This window comes from Sceloporus undulatus, chromosome 8, assembly GCF_019175285.1.
Source record: "Sceloporus undulatus isolate JIND9_A2432 ecotype Alabama chromosome 8, SceUnd_v1.1, whole genome shotgun sequence".
Classification (NCBI taxonomy): Eukaryota; Metazoa; Chordata; class Lepidosauria; order Squamata; family Phrynosomatidae; genus Sceloporus; species Sceloporus undulatus.
This window is the reverse complement of record NC_056529.1, coordinates 1,704,579-1,729,695: the sequence shown is the minus strand read 5'-3', so window position 1 is coordinate 1,729,695 and position 25,117 is coordinate 1,704,579. Positions and strand designations below refer to the sequence as shown.

Sequence of the window (25,117 nt, the reverse complement as noted above, 5' to 3'; positions counted from 1 at the left end):
TTGTTCCCAAAATCACTCCCACACACGCCTTTCAGCTCAGCCTTGAGATGATAATGAGCACAAAGCCTCTCCTGGAGCACACCTGTGTTTGAGGAGGTATCAACCGCCCCAGGAGATCAACAAATGCCAAGGGATTAAGCTCAGGCATCCAGGAAACAATGGCACACCTGCAGAGGCCAGGGCCGGCCCTGTTTCAGCACGCTCAGTGGCCTCTGGGCCATAGGAGAGTCTCACGCTTGCCACACAGACCCAGACCCCATGCACAATGCTCAGGGGCCGCTCTGCCCAGAAAAATGCCAGCCCTCAAAGGGAAGGCACTCCTCCCAAGGGACTTAGGCTCATGAATCAGCCTTTTGCCAAAGGATAAACAATTCTGATATGAAGAACAGTCGGATTTGTAGAATAACTTTACACAGAAGCAGGACTGGGGCTCTAACATTGCTCTGGCCACTTCAAGCTGCCTCTGTGCAAAAAGAGAGATAAAATGACCCCTTTGCAAATGACGGCTGAGAGAGCCTTTGGTCCGGTCCATCTGAGCATGTCTGATGTTCCCACCATTTTGCACACGGAAGGCTTAAAACCAGAGGCACCATCCGACCGGGGCCTTTCAGCAGCCAAGGGAGCGGAAATGTTTTAGGCCTTGGCTGCCTGGATGAGGCTCTTTCTTGTGGCATTTTGCAGGCCAACCCAATTTTATGCAGATCCCTTCCACACACACACACACACACACACACACTGCATGCATTTGTTTGTACTAATGCGTAGCACTCTTTTGGCGCTTGCAATGCTTGGAGCCCTTCCATCTGCCAGAAAGCCTGGCCGGAAAGGCATAGGACAGACCCTCCAAGGAGCGTTGCCCAGGGGCAGGCGTGGGGCAGGGGTCTCAGGAGGGCCCCTCTGCCTGGCTCTCCGCCTGGTGGGCTCTGCTCTGCTTGAGGAGGCTCACCCCAGGCCTGGCATGGGCCCAGGCGGCTCCTCCCTAGCGGTGTGGCTTCCCTCGTGCCAAGCCTGGTCCCTTGAGCAAAGGGGTGGGAAGGAGGCGGGCGGCTCACTGCTGGGCCCAGCAAAGAAAGGAGTGACTCAGAGGGTGAGCCTCACAGCAGTTTGCATCTGAGAGGAGGAGGAGGACCACAGGGAAGCCCTTCCAGAGCAGAAGATGGCATCCGGGGGCCCTATTGGCAGCGTCCTGGTGACTGGAGCCAACCGAGGCATCGGCCTGGAGCTCGTGAAGCGTTTCTTGGCCAAGGCCAACCCACCCAAAGTGGTCTTTGCCACCTGCCGTGACCCAGAAGGGCCCAGGGCCCAGGTGAGTCCTTGGGATGCTCACTTCCCCATTGCCTTGTGGGGCAGGGGGTTTCCTGGAAGGACAGATGCCCTCCTTTGCCAGCTTGGAGGCAGGACAGCGAGACCCTTCCCAGAGAGACCTTTCCTCTGACTCAGGGGCTTCATCACTTCCAGGATCTTGCATCTTGTGTTTGCGGGTCTCTTTCTCTGGCCTGTTCTGCACTTCAAAAATAACCCAGAGCTCCCTTCTGCAATGCAGCCAAGGATTATGGCTGGGCAGGATATTAGAGGGTGATAAACATGTACATAATAACAACTTTGAGTTGTATTTGAAATATATTAAGCAAGGATGGTTTTATGTTTAAATAAGCAGAAATTGACTGATGATTAGGAAGTACTGGATGACAAGGTTTGTATGATGTGATCTGTTAAATATTATAAGCATTGGATGTAAATAGTTTTCTTTATTTGTTTTTAAATGTTGGAACCTTAATAAAAATTATTAAAAAAAAAAAACAACCCCAGTTTGACACCACTTTAACTGCTGTGGCTCCAACGTATGGAACCTTGGGATTTGTAGTTTGCTGTGTGATCAGAGTTCACTGACAGAGACGGCTGAATGTTTCACAAAACTACAAATCTGGGATTCCATAGCACTGAGTCCTGGCAGTTAGTGGTGTCAAACTGCATTAATTCTGCAAGTAAGACACAGCCTCTTTGTGTGTATTGAAGAAAGAAAGAAAGAAAGAAAGAAAGAAAGAAAGAAAGAAAGGTGAGGGAGGGTCTGTGTGGGGGTGAAGCAATCCAGTCTCGTTGATAGCTAAAATCTGAAGGACTCGTGGTGATGATAAGGACTGCCATGGAGCCTCCAAGCTCCTTCCTCCTGGCCCTTGGCAACCCTAGCAGAGTGGCTCCAGTGCAAAGGCACCATCATCATTCTGGCTTGCTGGGGGGGGGGGGGGGTTTGCAAAGCCTTCCATATCTATTCCGCTTACAAATTACAAAATTCTGGTCCAGAATACCTTGCCCTGGCACTTCCTTGAATGGCGAGAAGTTCCAGGATCATCTTAGCATCCTAGAACTAGAAGAGACCCTCAAAGGCCATGCAGCCCAGCCCTCTTCTGCAGCACAGGAGCCCACCTGCCCTGTCACTTCCTCACCTCTGGCAAGTGGCAATAGCCACACGTGAAGATGCACCACACCAAGACTATGCAACACCCCTCTGGAGGAAAAGGCCTGGCAGGTCATTTGCAAAATTGCTATAACCACCATGAGGGTTGTTCGCAGGATAACGTCTGTGCTGCCTTTGGGACGCTTTAAAGCATTCTAGACAACACCAAGTAAATTTGCTTTCCTTGCAGGAACTGAGGGCTCTGGCATCCAAACACCCCAATCTGGCCATTCTGCAGCTTGGTAGGTACTTTATGGCTCCCTGGTCACCCTTCTTTCCTTCTCATTTTCTGCACTTGCGCTGCCTCTGGGTTCCTTCTCAAGAAAGCAGATATTTTCAATTAACCAATATGGAAGCAAATGCTGTTAGGGAGGACAAAAATGCAGTCTTCAGTAGGAGTGCAAATCTTCATTTATTTCATGCCGACATGGAAGAAGAACAAATAATACCAAAAAGTGGCTGAGATTCAATGAGTTCTTATCCATATTTCAGTGGCATTTTGTTCTCCTCAACGTCTTTTGTGAAAAATATGTTTGCACACAAAACAACATTTTATGCAGAAAACTGAACAGCCAGCCCCCAGAACGGCAGTCTGGGCTGAAGTCTCTGGTTTGCTGAAGGCACTTCCCATCTGGACTGAGCCTGGTCCCCCTTGGCTTCCCTAAGGCCAGGAACAGAGGAGGTTCATGGGGGACTTTGGCTAGGAAAGGGGCAGCGTGCACCATGGGGCTGGAGGGCCACAGCTGGGGCTGGCCAGCGCCTTCCTCGGCCCTTGGACTTGAGCAAAGCAACATCATCTGGGTGCCTTTGCCACCGGATCCATGGGCCCAAAGGGTGGGGTGCCAGAGAGGCGGGCAGAGGCAACCCTCCAGGGCTTTTTTGTTATTTTCCGATGAAGAAAAGCTCTTTCAGCGTGAGACAGCATTTCAAATCTAATCCCTGCCCCTCCTTTCCTCCAGCCTTCCTTTCAGACTTAGCTGTGCCAAAGGAGAGTCAACAGAGCCACTCCTCTGCCACTATTCAGGGAGAAAGGAGGGAAGGGGAGCAAAACAGCTGATAAAGGGTTCAAGTGGGCCACCAGGAAGGGGGACAAGAGCCACAAGAAAGGACCCCACACACACACACACACATATCCCAAGATCCCCTGGCTGCACACTCCTAAGCATAAAGAGAGGATTAGCGGTTCCTTGGCTTCCAAGGAAACCCTGCCAGCCCAGGCCCTTTGCGTGGCAGTGGCTACCTGCGGTGGGAACCCTTTTGCCTGGCCCTGGCAAGCTCAGCCTGGCACCCAGCACAAGCAACCACCAAAAACAATGACGACAAGGTTGTCTTCGGCCCAACAAGTTGGTGGGCGATGGAGTTGCTAATCCTCCACATGAACACAAACATGATGCACATGCCTCCAGCAGGGAAGAGCTTTAGGATGTAAGGCAGGCTTGCAAGGGGGCCAGGCTGATGGAGTCCTGGTGGCACAGCGCATGTGTATGGGGCAATATGAAATCATGACAGATTTTGCAGGAGGGGAAAGATTGAACCCCTCTTTGGCAGGGATGAGCAGTTGCAGCCTTCTGTTCTGGCACTTTTGGATAAACCTCCCATCATCCCCAGCTGCGGTCCTGCAGGCAGCGCAGTGCCAAGTGCTCGGCAGGGCTAGGGGCACCGGCCGCAGAGCAAAGGGAAAGAGACAGCAGAGGAAAACCAGGCAGGAGGTGGGGAGCCACCAAAGCTGAGAGTGCAGGAGGCAGGTCGGTCCATGCTCATGGAGAGCCCCTTTCTGTTTTTCCCTGGCAGAAACCACAGACCCAAAGAGCATCCAGGCAGCCGCCAAGAAAGCCGAGGCCCGACTGGGTGGTGCTGGCCTGAACCTGCTGATCAACAACGCTGGCATTATGCCAGCCTGCACCTTGGAGTCGGCAACCTCAGAACACATGCTGGACGTCTACAACACCAACCTTGTGGGCCCAATGCTGGTGACCAAGGCAAGCCAGCCATCCTTCCATCTTAGGTTTGGGGTGCTTTGGGAATGGCCACTTCAGGACAACTGCCCCTGGGATCCCAGAGCTTCAGAGGGGATGGCCCTGGGACCAGGCCCATTTCCTCATGCAAATGGAGGCACCCTGGGTACTGAGGTCCAGTGCTGTGGGCATTACCCCTTTGAGAGGGAAAGTAGGGCCCCATGGCCATGCTGGCAGGGGGACCTTGTGAGGCTCTAGTACAGAAGTCGTATGTTCCCAAGCTCCAGTCAAGAGCTTCAGATTTTAAAAGGACAGAAGAAGGACCAAAATCCCTGCCCAGACTCTCTGCCACTTCTGCAAACAGCTGATATGATCTATTGAAGGAGCATCATCCAGTTTCCTAACCCTGTGCTCCCCCCCCCCCCTTTCCCAGGAATTCCTGCCCTTGCTGAGGAAGGCTGCCCATGCCTCCGTACACAAAGGGATGGGCTGCGGAAAGGCCACCATCATCAACATGTCCACCATCTTGGGATCCATTGAGAAGGCCCCCGAACATTACGCCTTGTTTCCAGTGGTCTCCTATCGCTGCAGCAAGGTCAGAGTCAAATGCCCTTTCTGGGTCCCAAGAGGTCTTAAGGGCCTGTGTTTTGGCCCTTTGTCCTCAGATTCAGCTCCTCAATAGCCAGGCCAGCTTCGGAGAGGAGCTTCAGGGCTGCGGGGGACACTGGGCAGCCTTATGATCCTGGTTCATATCCAGACTGTGGCTCACATGCGGTGCATGGCCAGCCCCTTCCTAATGTGTGGTTGTTGAGCTGCTGTCCTCTTTTGTGCTGACATTTGTTCCCTCTTCAGGCTGCCCTGAACATGCTGACCAAGCTGCAGTCCATGGGCTTCAAGGAGGAAGGGATCCTGTGCGTGGCAATTCACCCCGGATGGGTGAAGACGGACCTGGGGACGGAGAAGGTGGGTCAGCATTCTCTACAACATCTCAGGAATGCAAGGCCATGGGTTTCACCACATACACAAAAAAGCACTGGGAGGGAGGATGTGGTGAAGGTGAACGCTTCCCTTCCCAGTTTTGTGGGACACGTGCTGTTCACTCACAGCTCTGGAAACTAGATCTCTCTCCTTTGCATTGGAGAGGAAAGGCAGAACTGTTCTTGCCACAAGCATTAAGACAGCAACACACATATTGCCTTCTACATATTAAGTAGATATTCCAATTGTGCACACATTAACCTTTTGCTTCTCCTTGCTGTGAAAATCCCACGGTCCGAGACCGGCTGGGCTCCAGTGCTGTCTAGGTGACCCTTGTGTGCCCACAAACCTTGTGCCAGGCTGGCAGCCACTGCATAGAGAACACAGCCTCCTTTTCTAACATGAACCTGGATGTTTCAGGCTGACCTGACAGTGGAGGAGAGCGTGAAAGGCATCATGGACGTGCTTTGCAACCTCTCTGAAAAACAACATGGGATCCTGGTGACCTGGGAAGGAAAAACTCTTCCGTGGTGAGAAGAACGAGGACATTAAGGAGGACCAAGAGATGCAGCTCCAAGCCCAGAGCACCCTGACACTTGGCCAGTCTTTGCATTTCTATTCCACATGAATAAAAATTGATCTGAGAGCTGGAGTCTGTCTTCTGTCCCCAATAATGTTCTCAGGGTTTTGGCGCAAGGCTGGCCAGCAAAGCCTCTGGAGCATCTCTCTCTCTCTGGCTGCTCATGCCATTGTAAGCCACTCTTACAACTGAGACAACAGCAATTGGAAGCACTGACTTCTTAGCTTCTTGCCTCTCCTTTTAGTGGGTCTGTGGCCGCACAATAAAACTGAGTGATGTCCATCTCCCTCTGAGAAGCAGAAATTAAAAGGAAAGCCTAACTAAATCTGGCTGAAAGAGAGAGAAAGCTCCAGCCCAGAAGACGCCAAAGGCCCGTCCTCCATAGGCAGAATGGCTTCCGATTGGGGCAGTTTTCTCCTTTCATATTTGATGCAGAAAAGGACAAGACGCTTTGGCAACTGGCCCTCACCCTTCAAGGTGTCAACCCCCGTTTTATATTTTCAGTGTATGCTTCCTAAATGGTCTTAAGACATCCAACTCACGCACGGCTGTGTAGCTGGGTGTCCATTTACACTGACCTTCCTCAGGGTTTACTGTCTTACTCCAAGGTGTATGAAAGATACTAAATGCATCAAAAGCTGTGAAACCGGAGCCAATTGCTCAGACGGAGGAGGCTGCAAACACACACATCTCTCACCCAGAAAACATTCAGGCCAAGCTGTGTTGGTCACTGAATAAATTCAAACAAAAACCCACCAAGCAGCGATACTATTATTGGCCAACCAAAACGCACAACGTACTTGTTGTGAAAAAGGCACAATATACTTGAAGCCAAGCTTGCAGCCAGTATATTGTGCGTTTTGGTTGGCCAATAAAGGTATCCCTGTTTGGTGGGTGTTGGTTTGACATTTCCCGGCCGGTTTATTCTTGCCTGAAGGGCTTAGATTAGTTTATTTATTACATATGGATTTAAAAATCATTGTTAATTTTTTAAAATAACGTTGTATGCATTTTCTTGCAGACTGCTCTGTGGAGAGCAAGCAAGAAGCAGCCAATAGCTCACCAATAAAGTGTGAGAGAGAGATGCTCCCTATTGAGGCAATCTCTGGTTGTGCCGTTGCGGTTGTGGTCTTGCAAAGGCAATGGCCATCAGCCTCTGGCCCTTCCTTGACCGCATCCCTCCTTCTTGGGCCCTTCCTCCTCTCTTCCTCCTTCCCTCCTTCCCCCTTTCCTTTCCTTGCTCCTCTCTTCCAATGGTCCCTGATGGTCATCCTCTCCGGATCTGTCCAAGGTACTAGGGCCCTCTTGGCGAAGTCCTCCTGCCCTGCCCTGGCCTTTGGGGGAGATGATGGGAGTTGGGGTCCAGAAATAACTGGGGGGTCTCAAGTGGCCTTGCCTTGCTGCCTGGCTCCAGAGCCCTCCCTCTCCCCCCCCAGGTCTTCAGGGGAGTTCAAGGGTCCGGGGTTCGAATCCCGGCTGGACCTTGGCCCCATGGGAGCCCCCTCCGCCCCGTTGCCAGGCAACGCCCCGCCCACTCTCCGGCCGCGAGACCCGGAGGCAGTTGAGCCCCACTGGACAACTAGACACTGGACGCTCCCCGACCATCATGGTAAGAAGAGGGAGGGAGGGAGCCAAGGGCCATCGCAGGACTGCATCATCCACACTGGAGACATGACCCGCTTTGGCACCGCTTGAACTTGTTGTCTGGCTGAAAGGCGATGGAATTCTGGGAGTTTGTTGTGGGGCCCAGACGAACTCCAACTCCCAGAATTCCCTAGAAGGGGGGGCTTACTTTGCTCAGGGGGGGCTTGCCATCCTCACTTTCCCTTGGAGTTGGGTCACAGGTAATAAGGGAGGATAAGTCTGGATTTGTACTGTATATTCAAAGTAGTGGGTTAGGGACAAAAACGGGGTTGTTGCAAAATGATAAATAAATAACACACACACATATATAAATATCTATCTATCTCCCAGCTCCTTTAGGACCGAGGCGGCTTAGAGCAAAACAGTCAAAACATAGTCAAATAACCATTTGCAAGTTCTAACCTCCCCCTTAAACAAAAAGGATATATATATATATACACACACAAAAACAGAGATATGGGAAAGATAAGAGCATGAGGAGCTTTCCTAGAATGCATCTGAGGAAGTAGGCTTAAGTTTGCAAAAGGGCTGACGTCTTTCGTACAGTGAGTCCCAAAGGTGCCACAAGATCTCTCTATGCAGCTATCCCTCAACGGAGAGCGGTGGGGTCTCCTTCTTTGGGGGTCTTTAAACAGAGGCTGGATGGCCATCTGTCAGTGGGGTACTTTGATGGGGAGTTCCTACACGGCAGAAGAAGGGGGTTAGAATCATAGAATCATAGAATCATAGAGTTGGAAGAGACCACTAGGGCCATCCAGTCCAACCCCCTGCCATGCAGGGGGTTGGACTGGATCAGGGCCCTTCTTGGGGTCTCTTCCAACTCTATGATTTGAACAGTCCCAGGCAGATGGCTTTCTTCTCTGTGTCCTAGGAAGAGCCGGAGGGGCCAAAGGAGGACCCCCCTGTGGCCTTCTGCCCGCCTTCGGAGGAAGACCCCTCGGTGCCCCTGAATGTGGGGGGCTGGTGCTTCTCCCTCCCCAGGAGCAAAATCGCCCAGTTCCCGGACTCCTTGCTCTGGAAGGAGGTCTCAGCCCTGGCCCCAAAGGCGGAGGACCAGGAGGACCAGGAGGGTGACCAGAAAGCCAGCGATGCCACAGCTGTGGGGCGGCTCTTCATTGACCGGGACGGCTACACCTTCCGCCACGTCCATTACTTCCTCCACTCCACCAGGCTCTCTTTGTCCAGCTGCGCCGAGCTCAGCCTCCTCTATGAACAGGCCATGCACCTGGGCCTCCCCACTCTCCTGCAGGTACGCAACACATGGCACACAACACACAACACACGCACCCCCTTCTCTTTGGGGCAGGGGCACCAGGGCAGGCCAGGGGCTGAAAGGACTCCTTTGTCCCCCAAAACGAGGAGTTCCCTAAGCTGCAAATCCCTAGGATGGAGCCCTGCCAGTCAAAGTGGAGTCAGAGTGCAAGAACCACATCGTGCGAAAGAGACATTGCCATTGGGTTTACATTTGTGATGCTTGATTGTGCCTTTGACATTGGGGTATGATTTAGGAAGGCCCTTCTTACAGGGACGGCCTCTTGTTCTGAAGCACTTTGTGATGTTTGTCTGCCCTAACAGACTTTGGACAATTTAAAGGAGGGGAAGCATAACCTGCGCATCCGACCGGCCGACATACCAATCGCCGAAAGAGCATCCATGAATTACTGGAGAACCAGAAAGTGCATCAGCAAGCCCTCTGAGTTTCCTCTGAAAAGCCCCGCATTTACTGGTAACGTTTCACTCCCTTGCGTATGTGCGCATGCAATGGAACTTCTAGCTCTGGCACTTGGCAGAAACCATCATTTCTCAAGTAAATAACAATTTAAAAAGAAGGCAGTTAACATTCAGACCAGACCTAACCATGGGCAATTCCATAAGAGCCAGAGAGAGAGACTAAAATGGAAGGTGCAAGGTCCCAGCCCTGGCCTCCCTCCAGCTGACCGCTCAGCCATTCCTGCTGGCCTCCTGGCCGCTGATCTCCCTCCTCCACCTGTTGCACCTGCTGTCCCTTAGGGCTCCATGAGAAAGCCCCCCTGGGGCTGATGGACACGCCGCTCCTGGACACAGAGGAGGAGGTGCATTACTGCTTCCTGCCGCTGGACATGGCGGAGAAGCACCCCTCTTTGGTCAGTGATGACAATCTGCTCTGGCTCTCTGACAACGCTGTGCTGATCGAATGTGAAAGCAGCACATTCCGCTTCATAGGTAAGTATTTCCCTTAAGTATTTCCCTTAATGGGGCAAAAGGGGATAAATAATCAGATTCTCCAGTCTTTTTGGGTCATTGGTTTATTCCAGCATTGGCCCTGTCTGGAGGTTTCCTTCAGGGGCATTGTCCAGAAGGGCCAGAGTTGTTGTGGGAGGAAGAAATCTGGCATAGGAAGTCAGAACGGTCAAGGCTGGGGCACTGACCGGGCAAAACATGGATAGAGGCACCAGGGGAACCCAAACTAATGACCGTTGTCTCAATACGTTCTGGGCTTATCTTTGGTTGTTGTTGTTGTTGGCTAGCTAACTACCTTCGCTCTGAGAAGATGCTTTTGCCTGACGATTTCTCCCGCATGGAGGCCCTGGAAACGGAGGCCGAGGCGCTGGGGATCCCTGAGGTCATGGAGGCAGTCAGGATCTGCAAGGCTCACCTTGGTGGGATCTTCTTGGTTTTTCGGTGCAAAATGATTGGAAATTAGTTGCCATTCAAGAAAAAGAGATGTCCTCCATAAACAGTGGGAGAGTAGTTTATGTACTAGTCTATATACTTGGAGAAGCCTGGTCCAAAACCTGCTCCCAAACCCATCCCCATCTCCAAGGCAGTCTTCCCAGCTGACTTTGAGAATTTGGCCAAACTGCCACCATTTCCCTCCAGAGACAGGTGCAGGCCCCATTCCGGGGGGGGGGGGGGTGGGGTGCTTTTCTGCTGTTTTAAAATGAACCATGATGTTTTTCACTGGGTTGTTAGGTGATGGTGGAGAAAGGTTGAAAGGGTAAATTGTGTTTTTAATCTGTTGTTGGCTTTTCCTTTCTGGGTTTTTCTCCTAGGAGTCTGCTCAGAGGAGACGCTTGACCTTCAAGGCTGTGCCAAAAGCCCAGCGGAAAAGCCACCGGAAGCCATGAAGAAGGGCCTGCCTCTCCCTTTGTACCCAATGGTTCTTGGCCTCTTGGTCAAGTACCCGGACTCGGCCCTAGGGCAGCTCCACATGGAGGGCACTCTGGACGGGGACAAGCTCTACATCTCCGGGAACGGAGTCCTCTTTCAGCATGTCATGTAGGTCCTTCGGAAGGGCTTCTCTGTGGAGGCTGCTCTTTCCTTTCCTTGCAGAAGGGGGGACGCTCCTAACCTCCGATGGCATTGGCTCTGCCAGCCCTACTCCCACGCCAGTTTCTTTTGGCCGCTTCATCCCCATTAGCACCTTTGGTGCTGGCAGGCAGCTTGCAGGATTCAGTACAAGGTTTCAAAATACCTAAGGGTTTCCTTGGATCAGGCAATGGCACAGCTGTCTGCTTTTGCTTTTGTATGGTGCGTTTCTTGCTCATTTTGTTATTTCAATAAAAGGCCCATATAATTTTTCAAGTGCCAAGGACTCAGTCTGCAATACAAAATTCATATAGGCCTAAACCAGAGTTAAGTGAAAAAAAGAAAAATATAGGGAGGGGAATCTTGTATTGTGGGACTGTGAGACTGAGGGTAGGATCATCTAATGGTCGTCTTCAAAAAGGACAGGGGAAAATAGCTGAAAGTAATCAATGAATTTCTTTTTATGCCCAAAGGAATTGGTTAGGAACCTGCAGGCTTCCACTGATACGATCGATATCTGAGCTTCCAGAACTCTGTGCCTATTTGGATCACATGGATGTCACATACGAACCAATGAAGGAGGCTTTGAAAATATATTTAAAACAACAGACATCCACAGACACCGTAGGAAAAGGTAAGTCCAACACCCAAGCCTTTCTGTGACGCAGAACTCTGTTGCAAAGAGCATTAGCAGTTGCGTCAATGGTTAGTCATTTCCTTCAGGCTGCAGAAATGGCTCCTTTGGAAAAGCCTGGCCATGCGAGAGGAGAAGGCTGCCATGCAGCAAGGGAGTCCGTGGGCTGGTTTCCCAGTGGCCCCATAGGACAGGGCCACCCCACAAGAGTCCGTTTGTGGCCCTTGTAATTGCACAACCAGAATCCCCAGATGGAAAGGGATGGAGGCACCATTCTTGGATCTTTCTTTTCCCTACTCTTTTGGATGGTGTCTTCCAGGTGCAAACTGGGTAGCAGACGTAGCTGTCTTTTCACCCCTCCATATTGTCAAGGTGTATGCGGGAAGTCATTGGTACGCAACTTACTTACAGACATTATTAAAGGTATATAGCTCTTTCTTTTTCTTTTTGAGAATGCTTCCTCCCTGGCACTAATGCAGATAAAGCTACTCATTGCAAAGTTCACAGCTGTGGCAATGGGTCCCCCATCATCTGGGCAACGCAACTGAGGGGTATGGCCAAACACAAAGGGCACATGCTGTCATGGGTTAGGTGACATTTACTGGGGTCAGCACCATATACGCAGGAGCAATAGAGATGGAAGAGACAATATCCCAGTGAGGAAAAGTGTGAAAGCTCAGAGGTGAGAGATTGTAAAACACACAAGAGAGGCACAAGAGAGACTGGAGAAACGCTGGAGAGATGTGGAGTCTGAATAAATAAATGCTCTGCTCCATTACTCACAGTCTGTTTTCCTTACCTGGGAGAAGTGGTGCAAACTTGTGGAGAAGGGTCAAGGCAGAGAAAGCCCTTCTGTTTCCAACATGTGAGCCTGTGTCGTCGTTTCATTGCTTTCTGTCCCAGTGTCCGGAGCTGCTGTCCAACAGGAGGAAGGCCATTTGGATGGCTTGTGGCCAGAGCCTCCTGATTCACGGAGACGGAGAGATGTTCCGCCACATCCTCAACTTCCTCCGCTTGGGAAGGCTGCTCTTGCCCTCAGACTTCAAGTGAGTGAACCTGGCCCTCCTTCTTCCCCTGGAAGGATGCTCTCTCTCTCTCTCTTTCTCTGGGTACCAGAAGAGGAGGAGTGCCTCCTGGGGCCAGGAGGGGGCGCCCCAAGCAAATGGTCCAGGCCTCCTGCTGCAGCATCCCTCGCCCAGCGAGGTCCAGGGTCAGATGGAGGGCCTGAGTGCCTCTGGCTCCAGGGAGCAAATGCCCCTCGCCTTCCCTTTCTGGCCGGCAGGGAGTGGGCCCTTCTGTGCCAAGAAGTGGCAGAGTACCAGATCCCTTCGCTCCTGGAAGCCCTCCATCAGTTGGACTCCTGCAGGTAGGCTTCCTGTCTGTCTCTCTTGGGATGCTGGCAGGGCAACTGGGAGGAAGGGTCACCACCAAACCCTGGTCCTTTGCCAGCCTGCCATCCGTCTTGCTCCGGCCACAAAGGGGCGAGGATGGATCAGAAGGGCAGCCCTGACCTTTTCCTCCCCCCCCCCAGACCAACTGAACAGCTGCCCACCTAAATTCTCCCTCTCAGTTGCTCCTTCTCCCTGAGTGCCATTTGCCCTAGACGGCCGGAGGCTCTTTGGGGCTCAGGACACAAGGAAGGCCCTTCACAGCCCAGGGAAAGGTGTGTGGAGGAAGAGCGTTGGTGGCTGTTGAGCGTGAAAAGTGTGTTTCACAGGTTGTCGGTGCAACAGCAGGAAGCGCCAAGGGAAGCCTTTCCTGTCCAGAGTCTTGAGATCTCAGAGAAGGAACAGGAGTCTGGAGAAGACCCTCAAAAGGTAAGTCTTCCTCCCAGTTCAGACCCCCTGCTTTCCTCCAAGGAGGGGCTCAGGAGAGCAACAGAAGGAATTTCGGGGGGAAGACCCTTCTCAGCCTTCCAGCCATGTGAGGAAGAGTAAGCTGAGAGAGTGTGACTGTCCCAAGGGAGCGTAATGAGCTCAGCTGGCCAGCTGGGCATCTGAAGCCACCATGTCCAGCGCTCTGACCACTACGTTCCATAGCCCTAGAAGCCCTGTGCAATGAAGGAGGGCTGTGTGGTCTTTGGGGCCAAGCCATGTTCCTGGCATGATATTCTTACTGCCTCTGATGGTCAAATGGGGTGGGAAAAGAATGGGACCATTTGTAAGGAAATGTATCCTTCATGAGCTGTTTTTCAGTGGAAATGTTACCCTCTTTTTCTTTTCCGGAGCTCTTGCATATTGCTGTGGCCAGTAACTGGAGTGTAAGGAGAGAGGCACCAGACCCAAACGCAAATGCCAAAGAGAGTGGAAGGGGAATGCGTATTGCCCCAGCCAAAGGAGTGAAGCGACGGAGTCCTTTCTCCGAGGGGTTGGCCAATCCCTTCAGCCCCAGGCGGCCTGAAAGCCCCCCCAGGAAGAGGGGAGCAAGGGGCAGTGGGGCCAGGAGGTCAGAGAACAAGGACACCCCCATCCAGAAGCTCATTTCCCTGGTCCAAGGTTGGGATATGGTGAGCTGCAGGCGCTGCCAACCCCAGCTGCCAACCCCTGGACCACCACCACCACCATCATTGCCACTGGTGTCCGGCGGCCTCAGGGCAGAAAAAGAGGCTGAAAAGAGAGCCTCTTGCAACCAGCCACTGGCCAGCAGCTTTGAGGTCTCCAGTCCTGGGCCCTCTCAAAACGGCTTCCTCATCCAACCTGTGCCACCGAAGGCTGGGCAGCCCACGCTAGGCACACTCCCTCCTGAGCGTTGGCTTGGCAAGACAGGAGGAGATGGCACTCCTGAGGAGGTCCGTCACACCGGAGGAAAGGTTGCCAGCAAAGAGAGAGAGACAGGTGAGGGGGACCGTCCTCCTTTGCTCTTCCTTTGGGAGTTTGCATGAGAATTTGCATCAGGTGGTGTTGGTTGGTTGGGAAGAAAGATGTGCCCTCCTTCCCTTTTCCTCCTCCAAAAAGGAAGGGCTGCTGGGACTCTTCTGGGGACCCCTGCCTTCAGAGGTTGCCCACCCACCATCCCTCTCTTCCAGACAGCCTCGCAGGGCAGGCGTTCCCTTGGCCACCTCCGCCCCAAGTCCAGCCAGGCCCAGCCAAGCTTCGCCCCTGGCCCTGGCCCTGAGACTGGACAGGACCCAGTACCTGCCACCAGTCAAGGTCCAGCCAAGGCGGCAGCAACCACCGCCTTCTCCCGGCTCTGGCCAGAGCAAGGAGGGGGCCGTGGTGGGAAAGTCTCTTGCTGCGTTCCCATCTACAAAATGTCCTGGTCTAGTGGTAGCAAATGGGGGACTTGCCACAGAAGTACAGCACAAAAGAAGATCCCTTTTGCATGGTAGAGGTCCTGGGTTTTCTGTGGCTAGGTCTGACTTTGGCCAGGTCGGGGTGTGTGTGTCCAGACTGGCCATTTTCTGCTGGCCCTTCGCCTGACATCTGACTCAGGTGTCCTGGGCAGACATGTGAGCTACCAAAACATTATAATATTATAAGAGTTCCTTTCAGACTAAACACATACTGCCCCAACAACACCATGGTCTCTGTTGATTTAAAGGCAATGCTTTTATTTCCAGGGCCGTTCCCAGAGCTGACTAGCCACCCGATCTCCCACAAGCCACAGGGCCACACTGGCTTCATCCTGAAAGTGGACCATCCTCCTGTAGTGGCTTGTGATGGCTCTTGCACATCTCATGAAGGGAGCATTCTCTATAGCACATCCCTGGGAGGCCTTAATCTGGCCGGTGCTCTGGCCGACCCAGCATCCTCAGGTAAAGCCTGGTCCATCTGCACTTGGAAAGCCAGAGGCTGCCAGGAAGATCCTGGCTAGCAAGGGCGATGGGGTGGGAGGGAAGGGGCCCACTTGACTGGAGCGTCACAAGCACCAACCACTCTTGGTGGGTGGATGGGGCACCAAGCCCCTCAAAGGACACATGGATCTCTGTGAGACCTGCCAAGATGGGGACTCCCCTCCGCTGCCACTCATCTCAGGGTCCAGCAGAGCAGATGTCAAAACTTCTCCCATGCTGGAGGAGGGATGGGTTGGAGTGGAGGCTACATTTCAATGCAGCTGAAATCACTAATATTGGGGGGCGGGGTTTGAGAAGAGCCAATTGGGGAGGCTGTGGAGAGGAGACACTGGAAACCTGTCCCCACCCCAAAGAAGTGACCCCATCCCTAAGTGGGGAAGAGCCCCAGTGCCTGCAGACTGGCATTCAAGCGAATGGGAGAACACACACACAGGTGTGCCCCCGTTAGCCGTCAGCATGCTCCCAACAATGCCTCAGGGAGGATGGGATGGCAGCCATGCCCTGCTTCATCTGAAGCACCCAAATACCAGAGGTGTTGAGGCCGCATGACGGTTGACGGAGATGAAGAACGCTTTGCTCTTCTAGAGATTGTCTTCCTGAGCTTTCCGCTGTCCCAAGAGGAGATCTTCTATGCCCGCAAGTGCCACCGTTTCCTCACAGACATAATCTTAGAGTCCATAAGGCAGAAGGACCCCAAAGGGACCACAGCCAGGATAGAGCTGCTTGTGCAAAGGCTCTGGGTAAGCTGGCCTGGGTGGGCTTGGCTGTCCCCTCCATGCCACTGGGAGCGTCTCCCAGGCCTCAGGGGACTCCAGTGAATGGATGGATGGATGGAGACCTGGCCGTCCCATCTCCCTCCTCCCAAGACCTCTGCAGAGGGAAGTGGCTCTGCTTCTGGTCCATGCCTGAAGCCCCCTTCTCTTGCAGAGCCTGCAGATCACGGCCCAGCAGTTTGTGGCTGACTTGCTGAACATGGCCCCCTTTAAAGCCAGTAGCTCTGCATGTGAGAAATTGCTAAAGTGGGTCGAAGTAAGTGGGGCCTGCAGAGGCAGAGGACTTGACCTCCCTGCTTTGTGGCTTCTCTTTCAGGAGGGGCTCAGGCTCCCCTTTAACCTCTTCCATAATGTGGGGCCCCATTTGCAATGGCTGTATACCTTTGTCCTTCTTTTCCCCCAACACAGCCCTTTAACTGCCACAAAATGGGGCACATGCTGGACATGTCTTGTGCAGCTGGAGATGAGATGAGATGGAGCTCTCTTCCCTCCAAAGGCATTTGACTTTGAAGGCAGTGGGTCAGCCTGAAAAACCCCCCAGAAGTGACCCCCATCCCTAGGGGAAGGGGGGCGGTCAGAGTGTCTTCCTACCCCGAACCAGTCCCTAACCTCTGTCTTTTCCTTTCAGTTTTCTCTGCCATTTGCATGGAAGTACAGCTCCTGCATTGACCTCCTGGTTAAACGGGGATATTTTAAATCACTCTCTCATTTTGTCATAGAGAAGTATTTACAGAATTCTGAATAAAACTCAACTCTGGGTCAATCTGAATCATGCGCAAGCCCATTGGGAAGCCCATGGTGTCCCCCTCCCCTTATTTCTGAGCCCAGGGAGCTTCTTGGAGGTCGGGGGGGGCATTCAGAGCCAAGGCCTGGCGGATCCAGCCCAGAGGCCCACAGCCTCCACCAGCCACCAGGCACATAAAGCACAATGTGCAGACAGGAAAGCTGGCACACCTTTTAAGCTGAGAATGAAGGAGACCCTAAAGGGGAAATGACTATATGATAAACAACGCCTGGAAGAAGCAACTTTTTATTATTTAGTAATTCAGTCAAACCTTAAAATAACATTGGTGCCAGGCACACATGAAGGAATTTGTTCCCCAGCAGTGAAAACAACAGCCTCATTTGAGGGGTTTCGGGTGCGGATGAGATAAGGGCTCTTGCCAAATCAATTCCAAACTCCCTTCCATTCCCAGGAAGCCTCTTCCCTCAAGAAAAACAGAAGATTAGCCAAGAAACAGAAACGCAAGTATGGACTCCCCTGCAGCCATTCCTGCTCCTCCACAGTGCTGTTGTATCAAAGGGCTTTAGTATTCAATTCTTAGAAGAAAGACAAGGCCGCTGAAGAAATTCCAGCATATTAAATAACTCTACAAAATAAGAGCCATATCCACAGCAGTGGGGTTTATGAACAACAAGGGCATTTGGTTAAGAGCAAGGCAACTGAGCAAAGCTAGGAGAAGCAGAACAGCAATGGCGGCCTCAAGCCATGCCCTGCACCATCATCCAGGGGGGCTCAGTGGTCCCGAGGGGGCCAAGGAGGGTGGCAGAAGGCCCCCATGCATGCCCCACCAAAGTCCCAGGGAAGAGCACCCCAAGAGAAACTCCCTGCAAGTTGAAATCAAGCCCCTCAGGGGGAAACGGCTGTTGAGTTCCCAGCTTAGGGAATTTGGGGTTCTTTTTAGTACAAGGGGCAGGAAACAACCCCCCCCCCCGACTTTGCCCCTGGCCCTTTGCAACAGCGCAAGCCTTCCACCACCATCTTGCCATGCAGACCGAAGGGGAGAGAGGCAGCTACCCGCCACCAAAGCAGGAGTGCTTGGGGGGGGGGTGAGCTGCGTGCTTTTCTCCTTCTCCTGCCAGGCAGAGACGGATGGGCAAGTGGGTCGCCCTGGCACTGAGGAAGCAGCCCTGGAATCTGTTAATGAAGGAATTAATTGGAAGGACAAAGCAATAAATTATCTCAACATCAGGCAAACACTAAACAAAGAGAACTGGCCTGGATCACAGGGTTCAGTGGACAGAGGATGTCAGCTCTGTTTCTAAAAAATAAATACTTCGTTTCCTTCTGTGCTTAGAACTCTTTAAAATGTGCAGCTTGTAGAATAAAACCAAGTCAGTTGTTCAAAAACCATGGCAAGCGGCCAGTCAGTTGGTCTGTCCTGGCCCTGTGCAATTCTTAACAGAAGCGGCTTCAGGCCCCAACCCTCCCCTGGCGCCCAGAGCCACTCTCCTGAATCAAAGGCGAAGGCAGGGAGTAGACTGACCCACTCTTAACACAAAATGGCAAGGCAGAGGGCACTCCTCATGCCCTGGGCTGCAGCCATGTTCAGACGTGGGTTGTCGCCATGGAGGACTCCCAGTGTCTGGTCAGGACACACACCAGGCTCCTCCTCCTTCCAGGATCCTCTGAAACATCACAGAAAGTGGCCTTCAGACCTGCAAGACAGCATCATCCATCGGGTCAGGAATTCGGGGGGTGGTTGGGAGGTGGATATAGGAATCCACAGCGCCCCCCCCCCAGCAGCGACTGGCACGATCCTGTGAGGCTGCAGAGAGTGCCATGGGCAAGAACCAAGAGGCAACAGCCCTCCAAAGTGCCTGCAGAGCATCTGAGTAAGAGCGTGAACGGCCAGAAAGCAGATGTGGGGGCAGTGGGGGCAATCCCATTCACACCCCACCTGACCTGAGGGAAGGCCTTCCTGTCTCAGCTGCAGATTCCAAAGAGAAGGGGCCCCAGTCCACCTTGGCAATGATTAGCATGTGAGGCAGGGATGTAGGTCAAGGCAGCCCTTGAGCTTGGAGACCCCCACACAAAGGGCAGGACTGTTGTGGGGTCCAGTCCACTTACCGCCGACACATACTGGCTTTTGAGGAAATGAGGCTGGTCCCCTGGCAGGACGGAGGGCGAACATGGTAGGTCATCGCGGCAGCTCTCCTGGGGGCCGCTGGAAACGCAGCCGCTGTCGGAGCCGCTGGCAGAGCGGCCCTGGGAGGAGGACCCAGAGCTCTCAGTTGCTGGGGGAGGAAGAAAGAAGAGGCTTCAGGCCTGTCTGAGGCAGCCCCCAAGGAGACAGACCTTCAGGCTGAGAAAGCACCCTCAGCCTCAGCAAATCTGACCCTAGGGGAGACCTCCCCACCCCTTCCTCTTTCTGCTTGCCACTGTGGTGCATGATCGTTCAGACCCATTACCCAGTGGATCCCTTGTGCTCTCTCCACCTGCCTTGCCCATTCTTCCTTTCCTGTCACCTCTGCAGCAGGGAGTTTCCCAGTCTCTCCTCTCCTCACCTCCAGACCCAGTGGCCACTTGCAAGAGATCACCAATGAAGTGGCACATTCCAGAAAATCTTCCACCCCACGCCACTCACGAAAGCCACTCAGAAGAGCCGGCGGCCGTACATACTCATGGAAGGCTGGCTGCTGGTCTCGTTCTCCATCTCGTCCTCCTCCACGCTGCAAGTTCTGGCATCGAAGGGGCGGCTGTGGGCCAGGAGCTTTGGCAGCAGGGCCTGGTCTAGGTACATGTGCAGATTGAGGGGGCCAAGCACGGAGGAGGAAGAGGACGACGAAGGGGGGCTGCCGGCCAGCAGAGGCACCTGCGGTCTCTTGTAGGGGGCGGCGTGGTCAAAGAGGGAGACAGCAATGGAAGCCCGGGTCCTTGCTCCTGCCACAAAGCAACACCCCAAAACGTCAGCGCCTGGGCGGATCCAGGGAAGGGAAAAGAAGTGGCCAAGACGGCGCTTACCTCGGCCTTTCATGATATAATCAATAGCACGGTCCTGGATGGCGGCTTCACTTGGCTTGATGTCCAGGAAGGGCTTGTTGCCTACACCCATGGACACCATCTCCTGCATGCGGATTTCTGGGGGGGGGGTGACAAAGGCAGTGAGGGCCAGGCCAGGACCCTCCCCAGACCCAGCCCAATGTAGGCCTCTGGCCAGAGCTCTGTGAGTCATCCCAGGGGAAAGCCAGTGCTGGGGCATTCACGGAAAGTCACCTTTGTTGCGGGCTGCTTGCTCCCACAGGATCCTGGCGATGTCACTGGTCCAGGCCTGCTTGGTCTCCGCATTGCTGGCTTGCAAGATGTAAGTGTCGCTGGATTTCCGTCTCCTGAACCAGATCTCAAAGCGCAGTCCACTCTCCCCGGAGTTCTCTGTCAGGCCGATGTCTGCCGTCTGCAAGGAGAAGAGCGGAGTTGGTCATCCCAGGCACATCCATGGCCTCAGCCTGGTGGGCATGGGGAGGGTAAGGCAGAAAGCAGGCAGACAGGCACAGCCTTGGCATGTTTGGTAGTTGCAGAGAGGCCAGGTGGGTACTGTAGACATCTCTTGGGGGTAGCCAGTGTGGAAGGCATGGCCCAGCAAGCCCAGCACAGCCAGCTACCAGTGCAGACACCGTGAGGACAGGGCTTAGTGTGTGTGTGTACTGTGAATCTACCCAGGACACACAGGGCACTCCGTGCATGCAGGAGACACAAAGGCTCACAGGTAGTGCATCCTGGCTATGACCACGTTGCTGGAGTGTGGGGACACCAGTGCCTGCTGCTTGTCTTGCCTTGAGATGCCAGCTTCCCCGGTGCAGATCACCAAAGGGACTCCCTGCCCTGCCCTGCCCACCCACGTCTGTTTTTGTCCACTTTGTCCACGGATCCTTGCCTTGAAGGAGCACTTGTAGACGTAGGCATCCAGGCCCCTCTCAACCCGCTTAGGCTTGCTGAAAAGGATCAGGTCCTCAAAGAGGAAGACATGGCGCTGGCATTTCCTGCGGCCCAGGCAGAGGCTGAACTCATCCTGGCGCACCAGCTGTCCCTGCTCCTTGAGGTTCACCTGGGCACAGAAACCGTGGCATCAGCAGAGGTGAGGGGAGCCAAGGGCAGCTGGGAATGACCCTAGATGGGGTGGAGGGAAAGGAGGAGGGTGGGCGAGACCCTCTGGCAATTGCCTGCTCTATAGTAGCCTGGCTGTAATTGCTGTGGCCTGTGGCTGCTCCACTAGGGTCTATCTCTGGGGCCAGACCTACCACAAGAAACTCTCTGAACAGGGCATCCCTCTGTGGAGGAGCAGTGTCTCACATGCGGTAGCAGAGCACATCGTCTGGTAGGGTCATGGGGACAGGGTGGCAAGAGCTGGTGCTGCTGGGCACAATCCCCAGGTGTCTACCACCCTTCCTCCCTCCCTGCTTGGCTGGCCACACGTACGTCGCAGTCCCTGATGGCATCCATGGCCAGGAGGTCATTGCCATGCCGCAGCTGGAAGCGCACCATCTCCTCAGCGGCCCGCAGGTCAGCCTGCTCCTGCTCCTGGCCCTGCCCACACTGCCGGAGGAGGTCCTTGAGGAGCAGACCATATTTGCTCATGCGCTGGATGGGCTTCAGTAGGTAGGAGGCCAGGTCCATCTTGTCCCCCAGCTGCATCTGCTTGGACTGAGAGACCGGGGGCTGAGAGCAGCGGCCAGGCAGATGGTAGCCCTAGAGAGTAGCCTCCAGGGTGCATGCCAACCCACCCCCCAACCAACGGTGGAGAACTTACCCTGAAGAAGGCGTTCCCATGGCTGGCCAGGAGGGCATCTGATTTGGGCTTGTTTTTGCTATACAGCGCATACATCCCAAACTGGTCTTTCTGCAAAAGGGAAGAAGCACCACCCGAGTTCGGTGGTAGAAGTCAGCTGGGGATGGGGGGCCCAATCCTCCGGCTAGAAAACACCAGGTTTTAGTGGGGAAGGAGACAGACCCACCCTGAAAGCAAGTGGCCAACGGGAAACTATGGAAGGCATCTTCACTTGCAAGCTCTAATAGCTCTGTTGGGCAGGTGGTGCCCCTGCCCTAAACTCTCCCCAGTTTGCAACGACTGGCCTCACTGGTTTGCCAGTGATTTTGCAGTGGGGATGCCATCCCTTTTGTGCCTTACTTCCCAGCAAGGTGCTCAGACCAAGAGACACAACCCAGGGAGCAAGAGGCAGCGGGGTGTCTTACGTGTCTCAGAAAGCAGTGGCTGACGCGCAGCGGGTGGGCGCAGCAGCTCTCCAGCTCCCTCAAGAAATACTGGCTGTGGAAGCCATAGAGCTTCTCCAGGTTCCCAAAAATGACGCTCCGCTTCCCCCGCAGGTCCTGGGGGAGGTCTGGCCGCTCCATCTCGGGGAAGTAGCTCTCCATGATGTAGCGCAGGGAGCGCACGTACTCACGCTCGGTCCTCACCATCTCGTCCACTATGTGCCTCAGTCGGCTGTGACAAAGAAGAAGGCAGGGGAGGGGAGGAAGGGGCAAGAAGACTGGGTTGAAAAGGACCCCGGAACATGGCAGTGGGATGCCACAGTTAAATAGAGCGCCTTCACCGAAGGTTCATCAGGGTGCTGCATCTAGTGACACCAACCCATATTCTCTACTGTGCAAACCTTTGGGGCCTCTGAGCAAAGAGCAGGATCTGCCAGCTGGGGGCCAGGGAGTGAAGATAGCCCTCCAAATGATGGCCTGCAACCTCTCCCTCAATTGGCCCACCATGTGCCAGAAATGTCCCTCCCTTTGCCATGCCTGCACGAGTTTCATACTTTACCTCTAAAATTTGGCAGCCAATCAGGGAAATGACATTAAAATGGGGTCAGTGGCACTTTTTGGGCTCTGTGTGGCTTCTGTCCTGTATCCCAGCCCCTGCCATAAAGCCTGAGGGGAGGGAATCACCTGGGCAAGCCCTTTAGGGTGCTGTTTCGGCTGAAGGGCACAGTGGGGCTGCTCAGGCAAGAATAGAAACGCCCTCCAGTTTGAGAGCCTCCTGGCTGCCCAACCTTCCTCCAGTGCTGCGGAGGGTCTGTGGGCCAGCTGTGGCTGTAGGGCTCTTGGCAGTTAAATCCTGCAGCCCCGGTCCATGAGGCAGCCTACCTGTTCCAGCTCTTGGCCTCTGGTGTGGAGATGCTGTTCTGCTGCCCCTCCTCTTCCACGCAGCCCACAGACCACGCAGGGGAGCTGAGCCACCGCCGGGCCCCGCAGCCCCTGCCTGCCACTTCTGTGCTGCTGACCTCCAGGCCCTTGATGAAGACGCCGATGTTGCCACAGTGGGCCGGCTCACTTAGGGTCCGCTGGCAGCCCGGCCGCAAGCTCTCTGTGCCAGCCAGTTCAAAACTCTGGGCTTTCCGCAGAACCCTTTTGGGAAGGGGCCGCCCAAATGGGGGAGTTGCGGGATGGGAGGTCAGTGCTGTTGTTCCTGTGGCTGCGGCCTCTTCCCGAGGGTCCATAATGCTCTTTTGCATGGCCTCAGGGCTATGGCTGTGTGCAGAATTCAGGGACTTAGGCACACCGGAGGCAACAGCACTTAGGCTAGAGGCCACCCAATCCCTGCAGCAGCCCTGAGTTTTCTCCTTAGTCCACTCAGGCCATGGGTGGAAGGGGGCCAGGCCAGAGCAGGGTCCCTCTTCTGCAGCCCCCTCCAAAGGGGACTGGCCTTCCTGGCAAGGCCAGCAGCACTCTCCCTCTCGCAATGGCTCCCAGTCTGGATGTGAGGAGGGGCTGCCAGTCATCAGGGCAGCACCCAGCCTCCTCTGAAAGCCCAGTGTGGCCTCTTGGCACTTGGCCCGAACCAGCTGCCACTGCTTCAGGGCACTGCCGCTCTTCAGTCGAAGCGCCACCTCCTTCATCTCCTGGAACCTGGCCTCACTGAATCCTGGGTGCCACTGCCCACTGGAGCTCTCCAGCCACACCTGGGCTGCCATTCTGTCTTCAGGAGCACTGGACTCCACCAGGCTGAGGCTGGCCAGGTGCTGCATCCCCTCCTGGGCCCACGCGGTTGCCTGCAGAGGGGAGAGGGAACAATGCTCAGCATCCCTCTTGGAAGGAGGAAGCCTTGGAGGGTCCCTATGGCGCTCTGTCTTGGGCTTTGCTGTGCCAGGCACCCTTGCCCCCTGACTGCTAGCCAATCTTACTTGGCCTTGCTCTGTGAGAAAAGGGTGAGCCTGTGTGCCTCAGGGCCTCCCCCCTGGAAAGGCCTGGGGAATCTGAAGTTGTTTCTGTTGAATCACCAAACTTCAGATCCTAGGATTCCAAAGGACAGGCATACCAGTAAAAGTTATGTCAAACCACTTTATTTCTGTGGTGTGGTTACGCCAAGGGCTGCCAGATGGCAGGGGGCGGTGGGTGGGGGGGAGATGGGGTTCCAGAGCTTCTGGGCAGAAGATACTCTGAGGGGGTGCCCCGCCTGGGGAGTTCCTCCTCACCTGGTCCAAGGACTCATACAGTCGGACAGCCTCCTGCAGCCGGTTCCTGCCAGCCTCTAGTTGGCAGCAGAAGCCCCGCAGCTGCTGGCTGCAGCGCTGTAGCTGGGCGGCACCTCCTGCGGGCATCTCTGTAGAGGAGAAATCTTCCCACTTTATCTTCCCCAGTGCCTCCCGGCCCTTCCGGCAGTATTCCTGAGAGCAAAGCACAAGAAGGGAGGTTGGCCCTGGCAAGCAAGAGCTGGCCACTGCGTCCTTTACTACTAAGAGATGGTCCAGCCGACACGACCCCAGAGCCACAGAGCTCCACCTCCAGTTAGCCCCAGAGGCAGGGCTTGCAGCTGGCTGGGAGTTACTTACACTGGCAACCAACTCAAAATCCTGGAACTGCCTCCGTGCCTGAAGAAGGGCCTCCAAGGAAGTTCCCAGCTTGCCCAGCTCTGCCAGCCGCGTCTGGCCCACATTCTCAATCCAACTGCTGACCTAAGAGAAAGGAGAGCCAAAGCCACTGCCCATCAGTGGCACTGGGCACAAGCCCTGGCACTCACTGCCTCGGTTGCCAGGAACATCATCAACAGGTGCAAGTTCCTGAGGACCAGTGCTGCTATAGTTTGTGTATGTGGTGCACAAGCAAAGAGCAAGTGCCTACACCTTCCCCAAGATCCCCTCTTTAGGTCAGGTTGAAATTCCTGCAGAGTGTCCAGGGCAGTCTTAATCAGACCCCCTGCATCCACTGGCAGTTGGAGACCCAAATGGGGCTAAGATAAGGAGACCCACAGCATCCAGGAAGCCATAGCCACTATGGCTTTCCTCCCAGCTCC

General features: G+C 54.2%; 3 protein-coding genes across 10 annotated transcripts in view; 2 read left to right on the top strand and 1 right to left on the bottom strand.

Moving 5' to 3' along the window:
- Positions 1–828: 828 nt before the first annotated feature.
- On the top strand, positions 829–6,033 carry LOC121914548 (C-factor-like). The gene is made up of 6 exons (XM_042438045.1): positions 829–1,306; positions 2,646–2,697; positions 4,247–4,434; positions 4,844–5,005; positions 5,263–5,373; positions 5,809–6,033. The coding sequence occupies exons 1-6, from the start codon at positions 1,157–1,159 to the stop codon at positions 5,920–5,922; spliced, it is 777 nt and encodes a 258-aa protein (XP_042293979.1). The 5' UTR covers positions 829–1,156; the 3' UTR covers positions 5,923–6,033.
- A 2,456-nt stretch (positions 6,034–8,489) lies between these two features.
- KCTD19 (potassium channel tetramerization domain containing 19) lies at positions 8,490–16,859 on the top strand. 5 transcript variants are annotated; one of them, XM_042438238.1, is made up of 15 exons: positions 8,490–8,861; positions 9,188–9,338; positions 9,623–9,814; positions 10,120–10,251; positions 10,645–10,870; positions 11,374–11,534; positions 11,854–11,957; positions 12,438–12,580; positions 12,817–12,900; positions 13,252–13,351; positions 13,762–14,368; positions 15,094–15,288; positions 15,913–16,067; positions 16,255–16,356; positions 16,729–16,858. In XM_042438238.1, the coding sequence occupies exons 1-15, from the start codon at positions 8,832–8,834 to the stop codon at positions 16,843–16,845; spliced, it is 2,499 nt and encodes an 832-aa protein (XP_042294172.1). In that variant the 5' UTR covers positions 8,490–8,831; the 3' UTR covers positions 16,846–16,858. The 5 variants fall into 5 exon arrangements, 4 of the variants coding, with proteins under 4 accessions (XP_042294172.1, XP_042294171.1, XP_042294174.1 ...); XR_006100553.1 differs by lacking the exon at positions 15,913–16,067 and having other exon boundaries at positions 8,740–8,861; XM_042438237.1 differs by lacking the exon at positions 16,255–16,356 and having other exon boundaries at positions 8,740–8,861.
- A 255-nt stretch (positions 16,860–17,114) lies between these two features.
- The window catches only part of PLEKHG4 (pleckstrin homology and RhoGEF domain containing G4), a 30,248-nt gene continuing 22,245 nt past the window's right edge, over positions 17,115–25,117 (bottom strand). For 3 of the 4 annotated variants that reach the window (XM_042438151.1, XM_042438150.1, XM_042438153.1), the window contains 12 exons: positions 24,657–24,779; positions 24,300–24,491; positions 22,972–23,876; positions 22,072–22,321; positions 21,629–21,718; positions 21,298–21,522; positions 20,756–20,926; positions 20,098–20,275; positions 19,846–19,962; positions 19,504–19,764; positions 18,952–19,118; positions 17,115–18,539 (listed from right to left, as the gene is read on the bottom strand). In XM_042438151.1, coding sequence (XP_042294085.1) covers positions 18,534–18,539; positions 18,952–19,118; positions 19,504–19,764; positions 19,846–19,962; positions 20,098–20,275; positions 20,756–20,926; positions 21,298–21,522; positions 21,629–21,718; positions 22,072–22,321; positions 22,972–23,876; positions 24,300–24,491; positions 24,657–24,779 — 2,685 coding nt within the window. In that variant the 3' untranslated portion in view covers positions 17,115–18,533. The remainder of the gene's footprint in view (positions 18,540–18,951; positions 19,119–19,503; positions 19,765–19,845; positions 19,963–20,097; positions 20,276–20,755; positions 20,927–21,297; positions 21,523–21,628; positions 21,719–22,071; positions 22,322–22,971; positions 23,877–24,299; positions 24,492–24,656; positions 24,780–25,117) is intronic. The other variant, XM_042438152.1, reaches the window with a different exon arrangement.

Bases quoted from the DNA above. Each gene is read 5' to 3' on its own strand.
- LOC121914548 (XM_042438045.1), top strand. From the start codon at position 1,157: ATGGCATCCGGGGGCCCTATTGGCAGCGTCCTGGTGACTGGAGCCAAC. The intron at 4,435-4,843 runs GCAAGCCAGCCA...CCCCTTTCCCAG, and splicing joins GCCCAATGCTGGTGACCAAG to GAATTCCTGCCCTTGCTGAG. The intron at 5,006-5,262 runs GTCAGAGTCAAA...TTCCCTCTTCAG, and splicing joins TCTCCTATCGCTGCAGCAAG to GCTGCCCTGAACATGCTGAC.
- KCTD19 (XM_042438238.1), top strand. From the start codon at position 8,832: ATGCACCTGGGCCTCCCCACTCTCCTGCAG. The intron at 14,369-15,093 runs GTGAGGGGGACC...TTTTATTTCCAG, and splicing joins CAGCAAAGAGAGAGAGACAG to GGCCGTTCCCAGAGCTGACT. The intron at 16,357-16,728 runs GTAAGTGGGGCC...TTTTCCTTTCAG, and splicing joins AATTGCTAAAGTGGGTCGAA to TTTTCTCTGCCATTTGCATG.